General features: G+C 29.2%; 1 protein-coding gene and 1 non-coding gene across 2 annotated transcripts; one reads left to right on the forward strand and one right to left on the reverse strand.

Annotated features, from left to right (window-relative positions):
• Window positions 1-1,033: 1,033 nt before the first annotated feature.
• Window positions 1,034-1,106, forward strand: TRNAF-GAA (transfer RNA phenylalanine (anticodon GAA)). The gene has a single exon. It is a non-coding gene; the product is annotated as a tRNA-Phe (tRNA).
• Window positions 1,107-6,652: 5,546 nt separating this feature from the next.
• LOC125824816 (transcription factor UNE10) lies at window positions 6,653-10,686 on the reverse strand. The gene is made up of 6 exons (XM_049504166.1): window positions 10,337-10,686; window positions 9,588-10,251; window positions 9,197-9,304; window positions 8,790-8,855; window positions 7,034-7,402; window positions 6,653-6,947 (listed from the first exon to the last, which is right to left on the reverse strand). The coding sequence occupies exons 1-6, from the start codon at window positions 10,435-10,437 to the stop codon at window positions 6,861-6,863; spliced, it is 1,395 nt and encodes a 464-aa protein (XP_049360123.1). The 5' UTR covers window positions 10,438-10,686; the 3' UTR covers window positions 6,653-6,860.
• Window positions 10,687-23,940: the final 13,254 nt, after the last annotated feature.

Genomic DNA, 23,940 nt, shown 5'->3' on the forward strand with positions numbered 1-23,940 from the left:
TATCATGTTCATAGTTATGTATTGGATACACAACTATTACAAATTTCGCTATTTTTTACTACCGAATAGTAGAATACTATGTATATGTAGACAATACCAAATATTACTGTTAATACATAAACACTAATATTTTATAAAAAATTAGTTTATCATATTCATAGCTATGTTTATGAAATGTAACTTTGTTATGTGTATAACATAGTTATGTATCATATGTTGAAATGTGTCACATGTTATTATGTATCTGCAGCACTGTAATCAATATATATTATATTCATAGTTTTTTTTTTGTATGTGATACAAAACTATATAAAATTATCGACTTTTTTGGATCTGTTATGATTTGGGAGAGATTTGAGAGAAGAAAATTTGAAATTTGAATTGTTTGGAGCTATTTTTAGGGAGTGATTGACATCAATTGATTTGCATGACTTGAGAAATTGATATTTAATTTTATATTAAATTTCCTTTTTAATCTCAACAAACTAGTTGTATAATGTATCAAATGTGATGTATCCAGAAGAATGAAGTGTATCTGGATGACAACAATTTTAGGGGATTTTGTAAATTGAAAAAAATAGAAATAGAATGTAATTTGCTCCTTTACACTACGAAATTCCTAAATTTTTTATTATTAGCGTTTAGCGAATTATAAAAAATGCTCGCCCGTTCCTATCTTCTCCTTTGTTGCTGTACACCAATGATTAACAACTTTAAATATAGAGTATTACTTGTATAATCACCACTATTTCAAGATTAGCAAGTGAAAAGACGTATCGAGTTAAAATGAAACAATTCTAAGTACAAGGGAACATTATGTTAATAACTTACAATAACAATAATATATCAAATGTAATTCTACAAGTGATGTTGTTATGACTTTCTAAGAAAAATGTGTTGAGCTTTCCTTCTTTAAAGGATTGAAAAAATGAAAATTATACCAACCGATGCATAATACAATCTTCCTTTTAACTTTTAGTGCAATGCTTTTAATATCTTATAAATAAATATAAAACTGATTTTTGAATATCAAGCGGGGATAGCTCAGTTGGGAGAGCGTCAGACTGAAGATCTGAAGGTCACGTGTTCGATCCACGTTCACCGCATTATGTTTTTTAATCTTTTCCCAATTGTATAACACAATTTATTAGGAATGGAAATTTGTTATATAATCAACATTTTTGAACATTAAATAAGATGGAGTCAAATTTGTGGAGATCAAACGTGGGCACCAATTGGAAAGTGAAACTATTTTGAGCTACTAAAAAAAAACTAGTAGTAGAATCAAAATGGTTCAACAAAATATAGAACATGGTTTAAAAAGTATAGAAAATTGTTGAATAAATTAATCCCTATATGAAAAGGAGATTGTCTTTAGAAAAAATAAATAAATTATTCCTGGACCCTGATTGAGGGACAATATATGGATAAAAAGTTTTGGGGACTCATTTGTTCCCCATCGAATATGAAGAAAGAATTTTAAGTATAAAGAGAATCGAATATTCGTATATATCTTGTTACTCGTTTTTTAGGGAACAAAATCATAAACTTTATATAAATATAAAAAGAAAATAATATCGTACTAGTGTAAAAGGATTATACAATTATATATTAGTGTGCACTACAAGCAAAGTGTGAATTACATGGGATTTTTTTGGGGATTAGTATGAAAATTTGCAGGAAAATAAGTTTCCTACATATTTTCATACTAATCCCCAAGAAAATCCACATGTAATTCACACTTTTCTGATAGCGGTAGGTTAGTGAAAAAATATGTAATGGCCAACAGAATGCAATAGAGATAAGAGAGTATCATAAATTTTAAAAGTGGAAAATATCTACTATATAATTAATAGGTTTTCCTACCTTCTTAGGAGCCGTTTGATTACTGGTTACACAAGAATTCAAGTTTAAAATTAGCATAATTTGTGAGTTGCATAGTTATAAATAGGGGAAAATAATCTTAACGTAAAATTTAGTATAAATTATACAACGAATTAATATTTTTCTCTTTTTCACATAAAGTATAACATTGCTAATATACACAATATTTGGTTCATATTTTTCTTTTTTTATAGCTAAATACATGTATAAAATATGAGCAAATTTATGTATTATTATATATAACATAGAAGAAAGAATAACTAATAGTCTCTCTGTCTTAATTTATGTGGTGCCATTTAATTTGTCACAAAATTTTCTTTTTTAAAAAAAGGAAAAAACTCTTAAAATTAGTGGTCTAAAATACATGCATATTAACTAATTGTATGGCTATAAATCATTTTATTAAGGATAAAAAAAAAATTAAAGTTAAGTGACAGGACAAGTCGAAAAAGCTTCGATAGTTAAGTGACAAGACAAGTCGAAAGAGCTTTGATAGTTAAGTAACAAGACAAGTCAAAAGAGATTCCTTCCATTAACCGTTAAAATTAACCTTCAACACAAGACAATCTTCTGATAGAGGGGAAGAGGCAAAGCAACACTGATTTTGTGGCACTAGATGTGTTGATATATTGCAAGGCAGGAATAAGTTCACAATATTTGAAATCCTAAACAAATGACATTCTTTTTCAAAAGAATTAAAAAAAAAAAAAGACGTGCTGCATAAATTAAGATATAAAAAAAATTACTATCTAGTACATAAATAATCATTATATTATTAATACACATATATCTAATTTATACCTTACTACTCTAACCCAAATTAAACAACCCTTTTAGTTCTTTTTTAAAAATTAATTCTTGTTGAGTGTTGAGCAGTCCAATCAAAGAAGAATTAAAAAGAGGGACCCTGGCAATAAAACTTAGAAATTGTGGATAAGTTTGATATAGTACTTGTATTATTCTTATACTGAGTGAAATGATATATCCAACAAGAGAAGACAATTAGATGCAGAGATTTTTAATAAAGGAATATGTGGTGATGCCACACACCAAGCGTTCCTTACATTCTCCTTTCATTTGGAATGGCCAATGGTAGATACACCATAAATTTATGATATCAAACGTATAAATATCGATTTGTGCGATAATTTTATTAAATATAGAAATATAAAATTAATGTACTAACTTTAGGTAATGAAAACATTTTGCCTATGACAAAGTTCACGTGAGGCTGGTGGATGGCTCAAGTCGAGGTCATATGATAGAACAATATGACGCTTGCTTGGTAGGCTTGGTTAAGAAATAAAATCGTGTCTTTGCAAAAGTTATAACTTTTAGCATGATAGTAAGCGTTTGATCCTAATACTAACGTATAAATATAAATTAAAGGACTAAATTAGACAAAAATAATGATTTTGAACTTCATTATATATATATATATTGGACGTTTTGATTTAATTTAATTATTGCAAAAAAATAATTTGATAATTTTGTATACCAAAAACAGCAATGTATTTATTAAACAATTTAACTAAAGAAATAGGAAAAATTATGAATGTAAAAAGAACGCAAGCACATGTAACCTTTTCTTGTGAAATATAATCATAACTTATGGTAATTATTTAAATATATTAATTGATTATTATAAATATTTTAATTATTTTTGTAGATAATATATAAAGAGCAAATTTTATATTAAAAAAATGTATCACTATATTATACTGTTATCTATAGTAGTAGATAACAATGTTATTATAGAAAAATAAAATATAAAATACAATTAATTCTGAAAAAAATAGATTATACTAATAATAATAAGATTGGATGCTTTGTCATCATCATTGGAATAAAAAGGGAAAAGAGAAAGCAGCAATAATATGAATTGTAGAAAGCGACAAGTCAAATGCTTCCTCCCACAAATTTGTGGTTCCAAAGCAGTCATCAAACATGTAGGACCAACAAATATCTTTGGTTCTATTCCCTCCTGCCATTTTTACTTATATATCCTTAATATCCAAATAAATACTTATTTTTATTTATAAAATTTTTATAATTAAAAAATAATTCATTATTTAATTTTTGTTAGTATTAAATATTTTTCATTATTTTGTACTGAGTAAGATGACTTAGAATAGTTAGAGGTGATGGATGATATAATAAAATTTTGGAAAATCAAACATGAATAGAGAAAATAGTAATTTTTTTACTATTTTAATTTTACTTATAAAAATGACAGTGAAGTAAGTTAGTTTTATATCTTGTGTTTAACATGTATACGTGCTCTTTAATTTTTTGGTTTTGGATAACTATACTTTTTAATTTTAAGTCATGTAGTCAAGTATATATTTAAGTTTGTATAAAATTGAGCAAGTAAATGCATGTGTCTCATGTTACGTCCTATGTGACAATTCACATTCTACGTAGTGTCTCATATGTATAATATATTATATCACATAAAATATATGTATCTATTTAATACAACTTTAATATTTTATACACATTCAAAATTAAAGAAAATAATTATCAGTTGAGACCAAATTATAAAATAGTACTTTTTCCCCCTTTTTATTATGTGGTGTTATCATCTATGCATGATGATGTTTAATGATCACCATCTCTTTAACTAGTGGTGAGCTAGCCCTTTAACCTAAGTTTGATACTACTTATAAAAAATTCCAATCATTTCGATGTACTACTTTTAGCCAACATTGCATGTTTTTTGTGTCTCCTATCTTATGAAAATCTAAAAGCTTTAGGTCAAATACAGTAAGTATGACTGGTCAGGTTTTCCTAGTTGGTCCTTATTTTTCATTTTAGACAAAAATATACTACTAGTAAAAAAGGAAACAAAGAGAAAAAATTGATATAACTAGTGGAGGAAGAAGAAATTTCACTAAAGAAATTAAAATAAAATTCTTGTGTTTAGGGATTTAGAATATAAATAATATATTGCACTTCCATATAAGTATAATTCTTAGCGGAAAATGATTCGATTGAACCCCTTTAGTAGTGATTCCTCCGTTGCTTATAACTTGATAGACTCTTATAGATTCAGAAGAAAAATCAAGATTTGTAGCTTTATGAATTTGAGATTTTAATTAGGTTCGCGAAATTACAGCTTTTTAAATAAGCAATTTATACATATATTCAATGAATATTTTAAAATAAGTACAAAATTTGAATCAAAGCTATTAAGTTCAATTGAATCCGTCATCTAAGCTCTAGCTCCGCCCCAGCCTATAGGTAATATTTTTCATAAAAATACATCAAATTAAAATGCTGAAATAAGTGAGTTAAACATGGCAAGTTGACTTGGGCCTATTGTGTGTGAAATTTATAAGGTGCATTTATTTTCATATTAATACAAAGAAAATATATATTCTAAATAATAATTAAAATTCATATGGATTGATTCACAAAAAATAAAACACGATAAGTAAAAGAAAACCGGTGAAATATTTATTATCACTTTTTGTCAACTACGTGGAAAAATTATTCTACACGTCTAAATTTAGGGAAAGAAAATTGTTGAGACAAAATGTGCGGGTCCTCTTATTTGATTGAAAATCTTTTCATGAAAGTAGAGAAAAGAATAGTTGGGAAAATAATCCAACCACTAAGTGGATCAATTGTCAGTTTTATAAGACCTTAGCTGTTTTTTTTTTTTTTTTTTTGGTACTTTAGGTTGGTATATTGTTCTGAAGTTGAGGGAAAAGACAATTTATTTCTAAAATAGTACTTCCTCCGTCTTTATTTAGTTGTCGGGGTTTTAGATTTCACACCCCTTAAGAAATTAAGTAAACTTATTCGTATGTGTATTTAGTGTTGTCTATTTAATATTTTTAAAGCGTGAATGCGTGATAATCTATTTATCGTTCCTTTAGAATATGCCAAGAAAATTCAAAACAAGTAGAAATTCTCACTAGCATAAATCATGAACATCAAAGCAATTAAGTGAAGGTTAAATTTATTGGTGAAGAAAAACAAATTAGAAAATATATATCTCCCTCTTAATTAAGTCTTATTCCTCTCTACTTTCTTTCGTTCATTTTATACCCGTGATTTTTTTATTTATTCTTTTTAATGATTGTGGCGTTCGAATCAACTTTCGTACATCTCGATTAATTTCACGGGATACATGTCACCTGTCACCAACAACAAGTACCAAGTAATTATATCCATCAAAGCTAGGCCATATGTGAAGAAAAGAATCACCCAGTATTTTTTTATCTCCACTAAGTTTTAGACTTGAGATCTCCAGATTTTCAACTACTTCATTGACCCGTAGGCCACATCCTTGAATCGTCAATTTCACGAACCTCTTATCCATTCTGATTGAATGACGACAGAAAGCAAATTCAACTAAACGTTAGTTACTTTATTTGGTCGTGTTACATTTTTCTTTTTCAGTTCTGTGAAATCAATGCTCTCATAAAGCTAGGTACGTTAATCTAATCTAAACCAAAAAAAAGCCAATAAGGAATAAATAAAATTAAAAAAGAGGGCCCTAAGATGATGACTTAAATGTGGAATGTGTTTTCTCAGTTTTTAAAACGATAAAAGGTACGAAACCACTTGCTCATTGGAGGCATCTAGTGTAAGAAAATAATAATAATAATAACTCAGTATCCATGCATGGAAAAGATATTTTGCTTAAAAGTTTGACGTAATCAACTATCAATAATTGTTTATACTGACTCTAATATTGACTAGCAATGAGGTATAGAATAAAGATCTCAATATTTACATATATACTTGTCCACTTTAGGAAGGCAACCGTCTATTCAACTTTTTAGATGAAATTTGAAATACAGAGTTGGGACAAGTTTATGTGTTTAGCTGGCAAAGTCAAAAGTATACAAACAAAAATGACAATCTGAAACAAGTAAAAGGGTCTCCTAGTCAATCCAACCGTAAAGAAAACCAGGAGAACTTTACAAAATGATAGTAACTACTACTATATGGTATATACACTATCAATTTTTAGGGCCAGAGCCTGTTGGTGGCTGTTGGAATTGCTGGTACAATGCTGCCATCCTACTATACGCATCCATGTTAATTGGCTGCATCGATATAAAATTGACTTGTTAGTATTAACTAAAATCATGAAATTATTTGTCTCGTATAATAATTAACCTTGTTTAATTACCTGTGATTGGCAAGCGAGTAAGGCTGCTAAAGGATCAGGCATAGCAGGAGGAGGAGGAGGGGCGGTGCTGGAGTTATCCCAGGAGGTCATAGGCTGCATGAAGGCGGCAGTGGCGGCAGAAGGGTGGAGAAAGGAAGGAAGTCCGGGGATATTGGGGCGGCTAAGGTTATTGATATCAAAAACTCCGGCAACTCCCATGCCCATACCCATACCCATTCCCATACCCATCATAGACATTTGTAATTGTTGTTGCATAGCCAATGGTAACATCATGGCTGGTGACATGTTCATCCTACTCATCATGTGCACTTGAGCTTGAAGTTGCTTCAAATATTCTATCACTTCGTCTAGCATTGATGCTTTATCTGTCTGCAACACATAGGCGAATTCAAATTTTAAAGTTTATTATATACTCAATGAAAAATCATCAATAAAATATACATTGAATTTGTACTTTTCATGCTAGCTTCACTTCTAACGTTAGATCAACCTACTAAGAGGAAAACCCCTAGTTGTCTAAGTAGGGCTAAACAAATTTCAACCATTCCATTACCACCGCACATTTTAATGGTGGTACAAATTCTATTTCCTCCCAAATATTATGACAAGTATGAAAATGATTAATAGATTTACAAAGCCATAGAGAAAAAACATAATGAGATATATAGACATTGGTTACGATTTAATTATTACATATATCCACCCCAAATAAAGTACAAGGGTATCATAAATGCCATCATTATGTACATATGAAAGACACATTGTTTGCTTTTGGTTGTTTCTATTTATTTTTTGAAGTTTTCTCTTTGTTGAAGTAAATTTCTTTTGGTTTTAGTTGTTTCACTTTAATAAAAAAAAAAAATTATACAAATTTTCAGAGCCAAAGATGGTCATATACACATCAAAATGTTGACGACCCAGAGTTATGATGGAATGCATATAATTTTTCTATTTTTATTATTTAGAGATTTCGAACTCTAACTCTGAAATGAAAAAAGATTAACAGGAAATAGTTTTCTTTTAACGGACCTTAGCAATAAGAATCTGAATCAGTCGGATCTCAAAACAGATAATACTAGATATCTAAGTTGAAGATAAAAAGAAGTAAATGTAGAAAGCTCAGCACAAGTGATTGAAGTCGAGACAACCACAAAGAGGGTTTGTACTATTTGTTTAAGGCCCTCAACGTTGGATTTATGTGGTTAAACAAGATTGTCTTCTCAACCAACAAACATTTGTCGATTTGTCTCCCTCACTACAATATTTATGTGGACTTAGATCATTACAATTTTGTTACTTCCTATATATTCACTTTCATATTTAATTTATTGCCTTTCAAAAAGTATTGGACCACTTTCCACTAAATTGTCTTCAACTCCCATTATTTGAACACCTCTACTATTGTTCCTTTTTGTTTTTTAATCTTAAAGCTGCTCACTTAAAGCCAATATTCACTGACACTTCCATTAAAATCCTTGATTTTTTGGTTGCTTTGAAGTAACTTTTTATCCCTAAGGGGTAATAAAATTAAGACACTTCTACCAGAACCAATACTTGCCGAAAAAACGAGGAAATATTTTTTTAAAATCTTTTTAGGTTAATTACGAATAACTTAAGGGTAGCTAGACACCCTGTTTAATGGTAAATTTTGAATATGATGAATAACCACATATACTAGATTATTCCTTTTATGCAAAAGTAAATAGTAAATAATAACACACGTGAAAATACTTAATAATCTTTAAATTCTCATTACCTTACTCGAATTTGGAACCAACTTCTGAAGTGTCTTCATCCTTTGATTAATCTTGTCTCTTCTTTTCTAAAGATATTTAAAAAAACATAATTAATTCATAATATCACATCCTATTTGTTTTTTGTTTTTTTTTTAGCAAAGACCACAAAAGAGAGAGATTTTTAATAGGCGTTTGGACATGAATTGAGTGAATTTTTTTTTTAAATAGTACTATTTGACACTTACAAATGATCATATTTAAAAGTTTGAGTTATTTTCAAATATGTATTTCATTTAAAAAAAGATTATTTTTTTATGAGCGATAAAACAAAATATACACTTGACCAATTTTTCAATCATCTTCAAAATCTAACCATGCAATATTTTGAAGAAAAAAAAATCAAATTCATGTCCAAACAGGCCCTTACTCGTTCAGACTGGTTGTGGATGGCGGCTGCCCTCTTCCTCTTTGTAAAACATGATGAGTTTTTAGACCCTTTTTTGTTATTATCATCCTCATCATCACCTGCCTCCCTCTGTCGGTTAATAAATAATCACATCACAAATATTAATATTAGATAACTATTTAAAAAATTATGTAACGTCTCAGCTGAAAAACAAGCATTTCATTTTTATGTCATATGAGATGATTTTAGAATAAAATTTATATATTTAAAAATTATATATTATATAAAATACCATTAGTTGCAGCCGTTGACAATATTATTTAAAAGATATCTGAAAAGTTATGGTAAAAAGAAAAAGAGACTTATTTCATGATATTAAAAATCGAAAAGTGTAACATAAATTGGTAGGAACCTCATCTCTGCTGTGGCAAACGGAATCGTGATCGTCCCCCGTCCTATTGGTGCACTGCTTGTCGGAGCTGGTGTTTTCCGGCGACCCCATCGACGTAGAAGTGTACATCGTCGTACCAAATTCTCTATCAAACGTGTCGACCGTCAATTGGCGGCTATCTCCTCCGCACGTTTCACTTCCACTTACACTAATCATATCCGTACGGCTATTCCACTCACGTCTCGTGGGCCGTACTCTCATGCGTGGCGCCACCATCCAGTCTCTACTGTTTGTGGCGCCACTACACGATCCCACGTGTGTGGAGCCGTCAATCCCCGGCACGTGCACGGATCGGTGGTTGTCCGAATTCAAGGTGTTCCTCGAACACGGCACCAACGCATCCTTAGTCATGGTGACTAAACCGGTTGCTGGAGGAGCGTAGGCAACCGCGTTGTGGTTGTTGAACCAAGGAACCACCTCATCTCCACCGTTTTTGTTCCTGTCCAGGGTGGACTTCCCGTGGAGATGAGGAGGGACGTCGTTGCAACGGGTGGCTTGGTTCACTATAGATTCAAGGGTGCCACCGTAGCTCGATATGGGCTTATTATTAGCCCGTGGAGGCCCTAACCCATGCATTGCTAACTGCCCATTTTCCCACGTTAACTCCGCCACTTCATAATCCAATCTGCGAATTCAAAATTTTGAGTCAATAAAAAAAAATAAAAAAAAATAACAATATTGTGTAAGAGTACGTAATTTAGAGTGCATACGAGGGGACATCAGCGGCTAATGAATTGGATTGAGTTTGTATAGGATTTTTTTTAGGAACAGTAGAGTCATCGAGGTCCCAACTCGGTACACACTGATTCATATCGAAGTTAAATAAAAGGAAGGTGTTTTTTTGGTGACGAATTAATCGAAACAACAATATATTATTATTTTTCGCAAGTGTGAAAAGTTTGAATTATAACTTTGGTGTTGGAGAGAAGATAATAGATGGAATAAGGGTAGATATAAGAAAATTAAATGTGATTGACAGTTGGCTATAACTTTTAAGTCATATTCAACATATATATTATGTGGGTGAGGAGGGAGGAGACTTTTCAGACATGAAAAACAAGAAGAGAGAGTTTGGTATATATATATTTTAATGCATTTTTTTTTTCTATAGAGATAAGAAGATAGTGAATTTGAAAGAGAAAGAGGTCCATGGATGAGAAAAGGAAAGAAGAGTACTTGATTGGAAGATATGTATAGAAGGGGATCTTTTAAAGTCATTTTTGTGGGCGGAGGGTATTTTTTTTTTTTTTTTTGCTTAGATTAAAATTGAAAAGTACCACACATAAGAATAAAATAAAAGTTATATTGCACAATCATTAGATGCCTTAACTAATTATCATCAACGTTATCTTGTGTGTTGTTCACATTCTTTCTTGCATATACAAGTGGACGTACGTAACGATGCCATGTATGTCAAAATTATATGATTCTTCCACGAGTTTAAGTGACATGTACTACAATTTATTAAAAGAAAAAATTAGTATTGTGATGTCCGGATCAAAGGAATTAAATAACTTTATTCGTCAAGGTGTGAGCAAACAGAACGGAATGATCAAACATAGTATTTTTATCTATATTCATTAGAAATTAAACCTAGTATAATTATTTACCTACTTTACTGATCATTAAACTAAACCCTTTGGTTCATGTTGACATTAAAATTACTTCAAATTGTATTATGTTTAAGGATTATTTTATTCCATTTTAAAATATTTTTGAAAAGACATGTTATAAGTAGATACTTGTTACATGTCAATTTAATCTAATGGTATAGAATATTTATACATTATCAGAAAGAAAATAGAAAGGAACATGAAAATCTGGGATATCTGATCTTCTAACTTTTACATGTGGCATTTGTTCTCCATTTCCAATTTACTTGACCTATATTGAGCTGACCATTTCTTTTTATAAAATTATATGCTTTGAAAATCTAAATTTAATTATTAGTCATTAATTATGTAATAATTTATTGATAAGAATAATTTTGAAAAAAATATTTTTAAAATTTGTTAATATATATATATATATATACACACACACACACTACCTTAAAAGGATAATAAATTCTCAAATTTGAATGTTAAATTATTATAATATCCTCAACTAAAAACACTCAATTTAGTATATCTTCTATATTTTATATTTATTTATTTAATTATATTATATAAAGTAGTCACCTTTTCACATTGAAAGGTTTTGTCTATCCCATGATAAGTTTTACTAGGATAAAGTAGGTAAAATAACAAAAATATCCCCTTAAACCTCATGTTTGTACACCACTTTACATTCATGTATATTAACATATTTTTTAACAACATTTATAATAACATTTACAACCTTAATTATTCGTTGTTCTTATGATAATATATTTTTCTGTTAAAAAATTATAGTTTATAAATACAATTTTTATTTATGAATATATTATAAGTTGAATATATTTGTCTAATTCTTATGTTTATTTATATTTTGATTTCTCTCAAAATGTTCACTCCACTACTAAATTACGTTTTTTAATTAAATAGTTTATTACTCACTTAAAGATTATATTTTATATATCAATTAAAATGTAGATAACTTTAATAATTAAATTCTTTTACTTTTTAATAAACTTAAAATAAAAGTTTTATTTTTAAGCTAAATAAAATGAAAGTTTTATTTTTAAACTAAATAAGATGAAAGTTTATAGAAATTTTATTTTTAAGCTAAACAAGATGGAAGTTTTATTTTTAAGTTAAATAAGATGAAAGTTCAATTTTAAAAACACATGGCACAATCATGGAAATGCAAACCCAATAATATTTAAGCTAAATAAGATGAAATTTTTATTTTTAAAAATGAATAACTAAGACTTGTAAAGAAAATGTAAAAAAAATAAAAAAATAAGGTTGGACGTATTTTTGTAAACAAACAACTTATTCTTACAAATTATGTCATGAATATAAGTTTGAATATGACAAACCAAACAAGCAATAAAAACTAATTCCATCATAACTTATCCCAACATAATTTATCTCAGCATAAAAAATCTCACCATAACTTGTATTCAAACCAAACGAACGTGAGAGCGTAGCTAGAAGAAAAGTCACTCGGGATTAGGTAGTACATTCTGTCATTCTCATTTATGGGAAGATAGAAGGAAAATTTTGACATTTTAAGATCAAGTAATACATGTCATATGTGTTACTACTCCTTGACTTTATTTTGAGTTTTGCAGGTTTATAATTATCAATTCCAACATTCAAGTAACAAAATGAAACTTTGATATTCTGTATCCAAACTTGATACTAGTAGTCTTGATTGTAGAAATTTCACGTCTAGGATTAGAGAAATCAAGGATTGTATTGATGATTAACATTGTTAAGTACATACTCTTTATATAAGGAGAAAATTGTAGAGTCCTAAGTTAACTATACTTAGAATCCTATTACAATACCTATTACTACTATAATAATAATAATGCAATTATAAATAATCTAATCCTAGTCGTAATATAATCCTAATCATAATATAATTCTAGTCGTAATATAATCCTAGTGCGACTCTGATTCTACAGCAGTGTTGTAAACTCATCAGTTAGCTTCGTTGGACCTGTTCCTTTGACATGTTCCAATCGTCAGCTTCCTTCTTCATCAATACTTGTTGTAGACACGTTAGTCAGCTTCGTTGGACCTATTCCTTTGACACGTTCCAATCGTTAGCTTCCTTCTTCTTCAACATTGATGACTTGATCAATATTAAGAGTTCACCCTCTAAAAAAGGCATGATTATACAATTAATTAGGATTATGGAATTTGTTAATCATGCAAGTATCTTTTCAATTATTATTTTTTACAATTCTTTATTTACTTTGGGGATTAATTCACCTGAAATAAAATAGTTTATAAAAATTTATATTATAGTGAAACCTTATATAGAGTTAGTTTGTCTAACTTAAAATTTTCTTCGTATTGAGGGCTCGAACTCGATAACTCTAATTAATTAAGGGTACTCTAAATTCAATAAGACTCCAAAACCTAAATTTATTTCACTTTGTCGATCAAGTCGATCAATAGTTGTATGGTATCTTTATTGGGGATAAATTGACAATCTAATTATTCACCTCGTATCATTATAATTTCTTAAATAATTTTCTTTCAAGTAAACCAATTAGAAGAATTAATAAAGTCGTGTTGATTATTTATTGTGGATATGCCTGAGATTTTGTTATAAAATAGTTCTAATAGCTAACTCAAGAAGAAATTACAAAGAAAATGGATTCTTTTTTATGTTGGCTATACAATTTTATCACATAAACTTATATAATAATAATAATATGTGATCATTAGCATTGTGTTGGAAATATATATCTTGTGAAAGCAATAGGATAACCGTCTACTATAAAAAGAGAGTTTTTGGCATACGTACAGTATTCCTTCAAATAATATAAGGCCATCAATATATACACGTACACTCACATTGGAATCATATAAACAAAAAAATAAAATAAAAGATTCCATTATTCTTGGCTTGTCTGCATTACTTTATAGTTAAAATAAAATCAGATACTCCATCATTCATCGCTCCTCTGGATTTCGTTTCATTTCATTCTTTTGAATTTAAATAAATACGACTTTTAATAATGGCATCAAATTCATCACTCAATTTTTTTTATCTGCCTATGTTATTAATAATGGAAAAATCTTTTTGGTCAAAAAATTTGGCAAGAATTTGAACAGAATGATATTTTATCTATATTGTTTTATCTTTTTAAACAGTTTTACCATTTAACTTTAGTACCTTTTAACTAAAAAATGGAAAAAAGATTAGTTTATTTAAAATAAAAAAGATGTTATAGTTTTTTAAAAAATTCTGGCCAAATTTTCTGGCCATTTAACATTACCCATTAATAATTACATTAAAGTTTTGACATATCTAGAAAAGACAATTTTGCTTGTCACTTATTCTTAAAATATATTTTTATTTTTATTTGTCACTTTTGACATATCTAGAAAAGACAATAATTTTGTTCTATCTTTTACCCTCAACATTAAATACTTATTTTTCAAATTATTTTTCAAGACATCATTTAATAGAAAAAGTTTGATAAAATACATATATCATTAATTATTTTCTTAATAAACGTATCAAGTCAAACAGCGACAAATAAAAAGTGAATGACGGAAATAACATTTTGATGTAGTTAAAGAAAAAAGCTAAAGGAAAGAGTATCAATTAAATGTCTTTACTGGCTATCAAAATGATGCAAAATACTAATATTCAACCCTGAAATTGGAATATAAACTTGACTGTAACCAAACACCACAAACTTTTTTACTTTTAAAAATCAAAGAATCCTATAGTATTTCATGGTAAAAACGCACACCACTTAAATTTTTGACGAGTTTTTAAAGGCACGTATAAATCTCAGGAAACAGAAGGTTGTACTTATAATGTGTTTTTGTGTTGCGCCAAATCATGTTAGATCAATATGATTACTTCTGTGTCCCAAATTAATTGTCATATATATTTTATTTTTCGAGAGTCAAATTATGTGAGTTTGATTAATATTTTAAAATAGTTATTCTTTTCATTATATTGATAAGTGAATTAAAACTTGTATTGCTTTTTATATAGTTTATGAATATTTAAATATTAAGTTAATATAATTAAATTTAACTTAAAAAAGTTATCAATTTAACACAACAAAAGTGAAATATGACAAGTAACATTAAACGGCGTAATAATTAAATACTTAAAATTGGAAATATCTAGAAGGGATAACAAGATTTTTTGGAATATGGAAAGAAGATGACACGTGTCAATGCATGGGAAGAATTTTAGGACACGCCACAAGTTGGGAATCCACATGTAATCTACACTCAATTGTTAAGGGCCGGGTCGGGCCGATGTATTGAAGTCCAGTCGATGTAGGGCTTGGGTCGGTCACGGGCCAGTTAATCCGGCTTGCTATTGAGCTGGGCAATTGGAGTCTCGAATTGGGCTTGGGCTAAAGTAATATCTTGAGCTTTTTAGAGAAGGATTAATTACAGAAATCTCACATTTTAGTTTACTTATTACCATTATCCCATATAAGTTTTACAAATCTCTAAAATCCCTCATTTTCACGCATCAGATTAGTGTATCTCGCGCATCAGATTAATGTACCAGCGCATCCGATTAGTGTATCTCGCGCATCAGATTAATGTACCAGCGCATCCGATTAGTGTATCTCGCGCATCAGATTAGTATATCATGTATAAAATGTACATCAGATTAGTGTATCATGTATAAAATGTAATGTATCTTACTTAGCGATTAATGTATCTCGCGCATCGGATTAATGTATCAGTGCTTATATTATTGTATCCGCTTGAGGGATTTCTGTAATTATAAACTTTTAAGGGATAAATTATAATTTTGCCTTAAAAGTATGTGATTTCTGTAATTTGCCCTTTAGAGAAAATCATCTGATTTTCCACTTTCGTATTTCTAGGCTTAACAATAGTTCTCTTTTTCTTTTTCTTTTTTTTTTCAATTTCATTTTTTTCCCTTCTACTTAGGTGAAGTAGAGTTTTCCACAAAATATAAATGAGGACCACAAGTTTGTGTAAACACTTCAACGAACTAATGTGGACATTTCTCAGTTCGAGGACAATTTCTCAAATACACATGTTGATGTTGTTGACCCGTTCTTTTCTTCCTTTTTTTGTTGATTTCTCTCGATGAAGAATTATGCAAATTTATAAAACTTGTACTACTATATAATTTTTGTTGATATTATTGTAACTTTTAAATAAATTCTAAATAAAAGGCCATATATTAAAGAGTAAATAATTTTTTTCAACTTTAATTTAGTGATTTTAGATGTAATACCATGAATATTTCAAATTTTTAGTGTTGAAGAGATATAAGTGAGAGAATTAGACTTGAGGGCGAGATTTTTGTGGAAAGAAAGGGGACTATTTATTTATAGTTCTTCCAAAATACAAAAATATACGGTCAAAGATAGACTTGTTTGAATCTCGAAATCCGAAAAGTGTCATATAAAATGGAACGGAGGAAGTACTAAGTAGATTTTTTATTATTTTTTTGTAAGAAATAATATTATTGATTACATATAATTAGGAGATTTTTTGTTCTTTTGCACCAAGGTGGTGGCGCCACGTATATAGATAGTTGGGTTTAACGTATGAGATAGCACCGAGGTGGTTTAACCAATGAGGGACCCCTTTGTTTTCTTATTATTACTCTCTCCGTCCCAATTTATGTAACTTACTTTTTTTAATTAGTCCCAAAAAGAATGATATATTTTTATATTAAGTAACATCTTAACTTTAAAATATTTATTTTTCTCTTAATGAAATGATTTATAGTCACATAAATTTCAGTCATTCATTTTAGACCACAAGTTTTAAAAGTCTTCATTTCTTTTTTAAACTCCGTGTCGAGTCAAACTACCTCTGTTAGAGAAGGAAAAAAGTACATTGAGTCCCATGAACTAAAAAGTGTAATCATCATGCTAATCATGTGGATAATCAAGTTTATTTTAATCAATCAAAAGATAATAATTATGCAGTTTTGCGCCTAATGAAACGTTGCATTTATGTTGTTTAGAAGGTGTGTTTATAAAGTTTAGCCAAAAGGCAAAATTTAAACTAGTAAAACTTGCATTTGCACCTAAAAAGTTTACATTGTTGAGGTTTTTTTTTTTCTTCACATTATTGATGTTTAAAGCAGATTTCTTTGACTTATTGATCTAATAATGAAAGTAGAAGTTGGAAAAAAGTCTTATTCTAGTTCTTACCAACACATTTATATATAATTGTACTTATGAATGTTAAGTTTTCATCACTTACTGACAAATATAGATTTAGACATCGGCGTCGTTTGATTGGTGAGAAACGAAATAACAATTTTGATAGTGAAATTACTTTGTTATGTGTTTGATTATGTGTATTAATTAGTCTCTAGAATCATTATATACTAAAATGTGAGATCAATTATCCTACGTAAAAGGTGAATGATATCTCATATCGTTGTCTATCTCATCACCGAAATAATTGGGCCTAGTTCGAATCAAAGGTGATTGTCCGATATAATTAACCTCTTCAAGGCCTAAGTCATCCGACCCAACTATGAAAAAGTGGGCCTGGATCTGTAATTGGACCCATGTACTATTAAATTGGTAGCAACTGCGCAGAATAGCCAATTACGTTTATACTATTAAGAAAATAGTTGCTTTAAAATTTTACATGTTGGTGATTATTTTTTAATTACAGGAGTTGTAAAATAGTAATTTTGTAATTTTTATTTCATTAATCGAGGTAAATGCAAATATTACTGATGTGGGAACATCATAAAATGCATATTTGATTTTAAAAAAAACATAATATATTTTATTCAGGTCATGAACAGGAATACAAGTATAAGTAGTCAAGGGTAAAGGAATTGATATCTTGGGCCTAGTAAACCTCAATAGCTAGTTCCTGGGTTAAGTTAATTAGGTCCGGCCGTCATATCTTTATTTAGTATCAGAGTCAGGTTCATCCATGTTTGAGTTCCTATTCCACACTTCAATTTGGTCTAGGCACGAAGGGGGTTACGTTGTTAGAGTCCCGCATTGGCTGGGAGTGGACTGGTGATTTGCTTATATGGACTTGGCCAATCATCCACTCAAGAGGTTGTTATCTCCTGTTTTCAGATTAGCAAACCAGAAATAATAAAAGATGAAAAGAAAAACACAAAGAACGTAACTATCCGAGTCCACAGAACCCACTGTGTGTCCTTAAGAAATTTAATCCCCTCAAGCACCCGAGGTTGCAGATTAATTCCTCCCAAGATAAAACAGATTAACCATTAAAGAAGTAGCGGTACCTCAAACTTCAATAATTTCAACGAACTCAAAATGACAGCAACGAATCACACGCACAGACACGATCGATCGATTTTGTTTTGTAAGAAATGTTTGCAAAAGAAGGGAAGAATTCGATGCAGAAAAATGAAAGAAAACCTCTCTATTTATAGCCAACAAAGGGTAAAGGTCATAACCCTTTGGAAAGAAGACAACCTTTCAGAAAGAAAACAGCCTTTCAGAAAGGTCACAATTACACTTTGGAAAAGGCATAACCTTTCAAACGGTCACAACCCTTTAGAAAGGACACAACCTTTCATAAAGGTCACAACCCTTCGGCATAGTTACAACTCTTCAAGAGAGTCACAACCTTTCATTTCTTGTTCACACCTTTAAAACCCAACAGAGGTAACTTATGGGGTTAAGTTAGGTCCAAGGGTCCTATGTTTGCATCAAGTTTCCGGATTGCTTTTTGTTATTCAGTGCCTTGACTAGCTCAATTGTACTCTTAAAAGTCTCTTAATTCCTTCTCACAAACATAAACATTTATTATTATTTGATAAGTAGTAACGTTGAGTTTTGGCTACAGTATGTTGTTGTTGGTAAGTAGTACGTAATATTGCAATCAAGTGAATTACTATCCACGCTATATTGTAAGAACTGAGCCAAAGTATGCATGGTGGTTGCGTCCTCGCAATAAATTTTAATTAGAGATTGTGCTTATTATTGGATTAATGCCATAACTGGCAAAGTGAATGATTGGGTGCATTATATATCTTGTAGAAATAAAATGGATTTTCCCATCATAGTGCCATCCCCCACTTTTGACAAAATAATGTGGTCTGATTATGTTCCCCAACAAAGTTTTTTTTTTTTTTTTTTTATAAAAAAATGTTATTATTGTTTTCTTTTGGCAATTGATGTAACATATATACTAGGAGGAGTATTATAACATTGTTGGGCAATCTGATTAATTAGCTAGCTTACTCAAAGGCAAGTGTTCACGTGGAAAAAGTCTTTAAAATTTGTTTCTATTTTAGGCTCATTCAAGACAAGTCTACACATTTTGCTTAGTGAAACTTGGCCATTGAACTTACTGTTGAGGTTTAGGGCTTCAAATTGGGTGGTCATAGATTCTAGGGATGTTTAGGTCTCATGTTCTTTGGAATGTAAAAAATCTTATTTGGCTTCGAATTTGATCGGGCCCCAATGCACGTATTGAACATCGGGTCGGAAACAAAATACAAAAAGAACAATTGCTTTCAACCCGAAGTATATATATAGAGAGAGAGTTTAAGTTTGACTAAAACGATCCTTAAACTACACCCCAAAACTTAAACTACATCCTTAAAATATCTTTTTGATAGAAAACATCCTTCAAGTATTTGAAAGTTAACAATTTTCATCTGTATGTTAGATATTGTCAAAAAACTAAGGGGTGCTACAAAAACACGTGCAATTCACGTGACTATCAATAAAAAAATTCCCTGCATAATTTTATTATCTACTATATAAAGCTCTTGAAAAAAAGAATATTGAAAATCTTGGACATCATTGCTTGTTGAAACAAAAAATGTTAGGAAGATGTGATGATACATGATATGCTCATCTTCTCATTTACCAACAGAAAAAAGTTAGGACTTAATTAATTGTCTTCAGTTTTTTCAAAGACAAAATGTAGTTAGATCAATACTTTTTCGAGACAATCTGATATTAAGGTGATTAAAATTTTGATTATGTCTCGCATTCGAGTTTCATTCTCCATTATTAGAAGTGGAAGCCTCCAACAAACACCGGTTCTAGCAGATTCAATTGAGAACAAACATATTTCAACAGGCAATTTTTTTTTAATATTAAATCACATGAAAATAATCTGTTAATTAAAAGATTTTGCATACTGTTAAACTCAATTGACAAAAAAGTTCACGAAAATATTTTTAGCGTATATCAGAATAATAAATACGAAGGTGTGACTGAATTTTTGTGGAATCTACTAGTTTTCTGACAAATTTTAGCAGAAGAATGAAAGTTGTTAACTTTCAAATACTTGAAAGATATTTTCTGTTAAGAATGATATTTTATTGATGTAATCTAATTTTGGAGTATAATTTAAGGACAATTTTAGCCAAAACTCTTTCTGTCCTTATCTTCAATGCTAAATTCCTGAAGTTATTTTGAAACATCAACATCATCAAATACGGCTACTGGAACTACTACTTCCAAATCCCTGTGATGAACTGAAATTGAGTCTGATTCCATTTTCCTTGCTCTGATATAAGTTGAAATTCTCAAAGTTGAGAGTAAAGTATAGGGATAAGTGTTTGAAAAATACCTCAACTTTGGTCGGATTTGCTGTTGCGATACTAAACTTTCATAAGGACCTATTACCTCCCTAAACTATTTCATACCGTATTTTTTACCCCCTGAACTATTTAATAGTGTATTTTAAAGGTATATATGTGCCCACGTGCACACATTACTATTTATAATTTTGCATTATTTTTTATGTCCACGTGGACAAATATATATGTTTAAAATACGGTATTAAATAGTCTAGGGAGGTAATAGGTCCTCATGAAAGTTTAGTATCGATCGCAACAGTAAATCCGACCAAAATTGGGGTATTTTTCAGACCCTTATCCCTAAAGTATAAGTAAAATATCAGAGATTGCCTCCTCTTCTAGGGTCACTCTCTTCATTTATTCAATGCCTTATAAGTTTTGAAAACGTTTTTATACACATATATTTGATATATATTTATACAAGAGGTGACATCTAATCTGAACAGTATTACTCTAAAATTTCAATAATTTTTTAATAGATGTTAGTATTTTCCATATATTAAAATCACGATTTGTTAGTATTTATATTAATAGAAGTTCACTCTGAGATCCCAATTTTCCAAATTAATTATCAAGATTTGAGACAAAAAAATCACTCTAGATGGCCAGATCAAATCAAATACTAGCATTTCTTAATAATGTGGCATTATTATTAGTTATTGCTAAAATAATTGCATAAATAAATCGTAGTAATCTTATATAATTGATTGCTTAGCTTGGAGATAATCTTATTCCACGTTAATTAAGTAATATATAACAATAACATCATACATAGGACCTGATTGTGGTGGATTTATTCATTTCTTTAACATTGCAGCATCTTAAATCCCTATGCTTCATGTGTTCAAGATTATTGAACATATATTATAAAAAAATAATATTCACACGTGAATATATACGAGTTTTTTTTTTTTACAAACGTATCTTTCATATATATATATTTCAACTTGTTTTTAAGCCTTTTTTATATGAGTAATTTTAGGAATAGCAAACATAAAAATCATATTAGAGCTTTATACATATAGTTTTGCTATTTGCGCTCCTTAGCCAAATTATGTTTGCTATGGAGCATCTCATTTATATAAATTGCGGCGATTTGCATAAAAATTGCGGCAATTGGAATGAAAATTGTGCTTATATATATATATATATATATATATATATATATATATATGTTCTCTGTGTCAGGCTAGAGTGGCGAGCGAGATTGGGAGAGAGGAGAGAGGCAAGCGAGAGAGGGCAGAGAGTGGAGAGAGGTGAATTGTACATGTATATCGGTTAGATAATTGTATATATGTAACTACTATGTATATGCATCAATGATTGTGTTTGTTATATGCATAAAATTTGAATTCGTATACAATTTAATCGAGTTAAAACATTTGTATTTGTATATCAAATCTCGCTATACAAACACAAATTTTACATTGTATTTTGTATAATTTTTGTTTGTATAAAGCAAAGGAAAGAGAAAGACAAAAGATAATTGGGCAGAGGAAGATTTGTATTTGTATAATTATAAGTGTATAAGACAAAGATATATGTATTTGTATTTGTATTTGTATATACAGTCTCTCTTGCTTTATACAAACACAATACATTTGTGTTTGTATAAAAAGTGAGGCGAGTGAGAGAGGGCTGAAAAAGAGGAGACTGGAGAGTGACGAGCAAAATTCCAAGAGAGAGGAGAGAGAAGTGAATGGCAAGAAGTTTGCTGCAAATTGAAATTAAATTAAACTAAATTATAGCTATATCATTTATTTTAAATTAATAGTTTTGTATGATGCCCAATTTTCCTTCTTTATATTCATGATTAACAGTTAACACACATTGATAGAACAAAAAGGTAAAACTTCAGCCGCGCTTGACATTTATATTATTATAATATTATATCAAAATTAACCTGTTGAGTTTTATCATTAATCATAATTAATTAATTTATATTTTCATCTTATTAAATTACTTAAACTTAATAAGTTGATACGATTCGTGTAAATATCAGATATAACAACAATAACCTATATGTAGCATAAATACCAAGGGTATGAAAGTATTTACCAACAGAAGAAAGCATGGGATGGGAAGTGGAAATGATTTTTTTATTTATAATGAAAAATGATCAAAAATATTGTTAAACTAAATGGAACGAACAAAATTGTTCTTTGTTTATAGTCTGAAAAATATCTTTGTCGTTAATATTTTAGTCCAAAAATACTTGTATAGTTACTAAATGGATCAAAAGTGTCCTTTTCTGAATAAATATATTATTATTTTTTCTTTTAAAACACATTTTCTTCCTAATGAATTTTTTTATTAAAGCACCCTATTCTTGTTTTCTTTCTTTTAAAATCACTTTAACAAATAAAAATATAGGAAATAACGTATTTCTTCTTAATCTCATTTTATCAGTTACAATAGAATAACTTCATGTACCCTTTTAACCGATAATATATGTTGTATATATAAGATCATAGTAAATACATCATTAATTTTTATTTATATAAGGATAAAAAATAATTATAATAAAATAAGAAAAAAAATTATGTTTTATTTTTTTGAGTTAAAGTAGGATAAACATTTAAATAATACATTTATTTGAAAAAAAATGGTATTTTTGACCCATTAAGTAATAATAAGGTATTTCTGAATTAAAATATTGACAGCAAGAACAGTTTTGAATCAAATCATAAATAAAGAATATTTTTATTCATTTCATATAGTTTAAGAATATTTTTGACATTTTTCCGTAGGAAAGGGATTTGTCAATATTGAAATTGACCAAACAAAAAGAAAAACAAACCAGTGAGATTATATTATTTGCAGATTTTAAAATTACGCCCATCCACAATGGACAAGTGATAACCAAAGGTCGAAATGTCTAAAAGCCCGTTTGGATATGCTGAATAAAAGTAGTTTTAAATTAAAAATAATAATTAAGTTTTAAATGATTTTTAAGTTAAAAAATAAAAAGTAAAAAGAGTTTTTTTTTTTTTTTTTTAACTACATTAAAGTCATTTTTTTACTTTATCGAACACTCTTAAAAACTAAAAATAACTTAAAAGTAGGTTTAACCAATCTACATATCATAAATCAAATACTGTGACCTTTTTTTTCTCCTTTTATTTTTAACTTGTTGGAA

Source organism: Solanum verrucosum, unplaced genomic scaffold (assembly GCF_900185275.1).
Source record: "Solanum verrucosum unplaced genomic scaffold, falcon-dt-bn FXZP01000080.1, whole genome shotgun sequence".
NCBI classification, from domain to species: domain Eukaryota; kingdom Viridiplantae; phylum Streptophyta; class Magnoliopsida; order Solanales; family Solanaceae; genus Solanum; species Solanum verrucosum.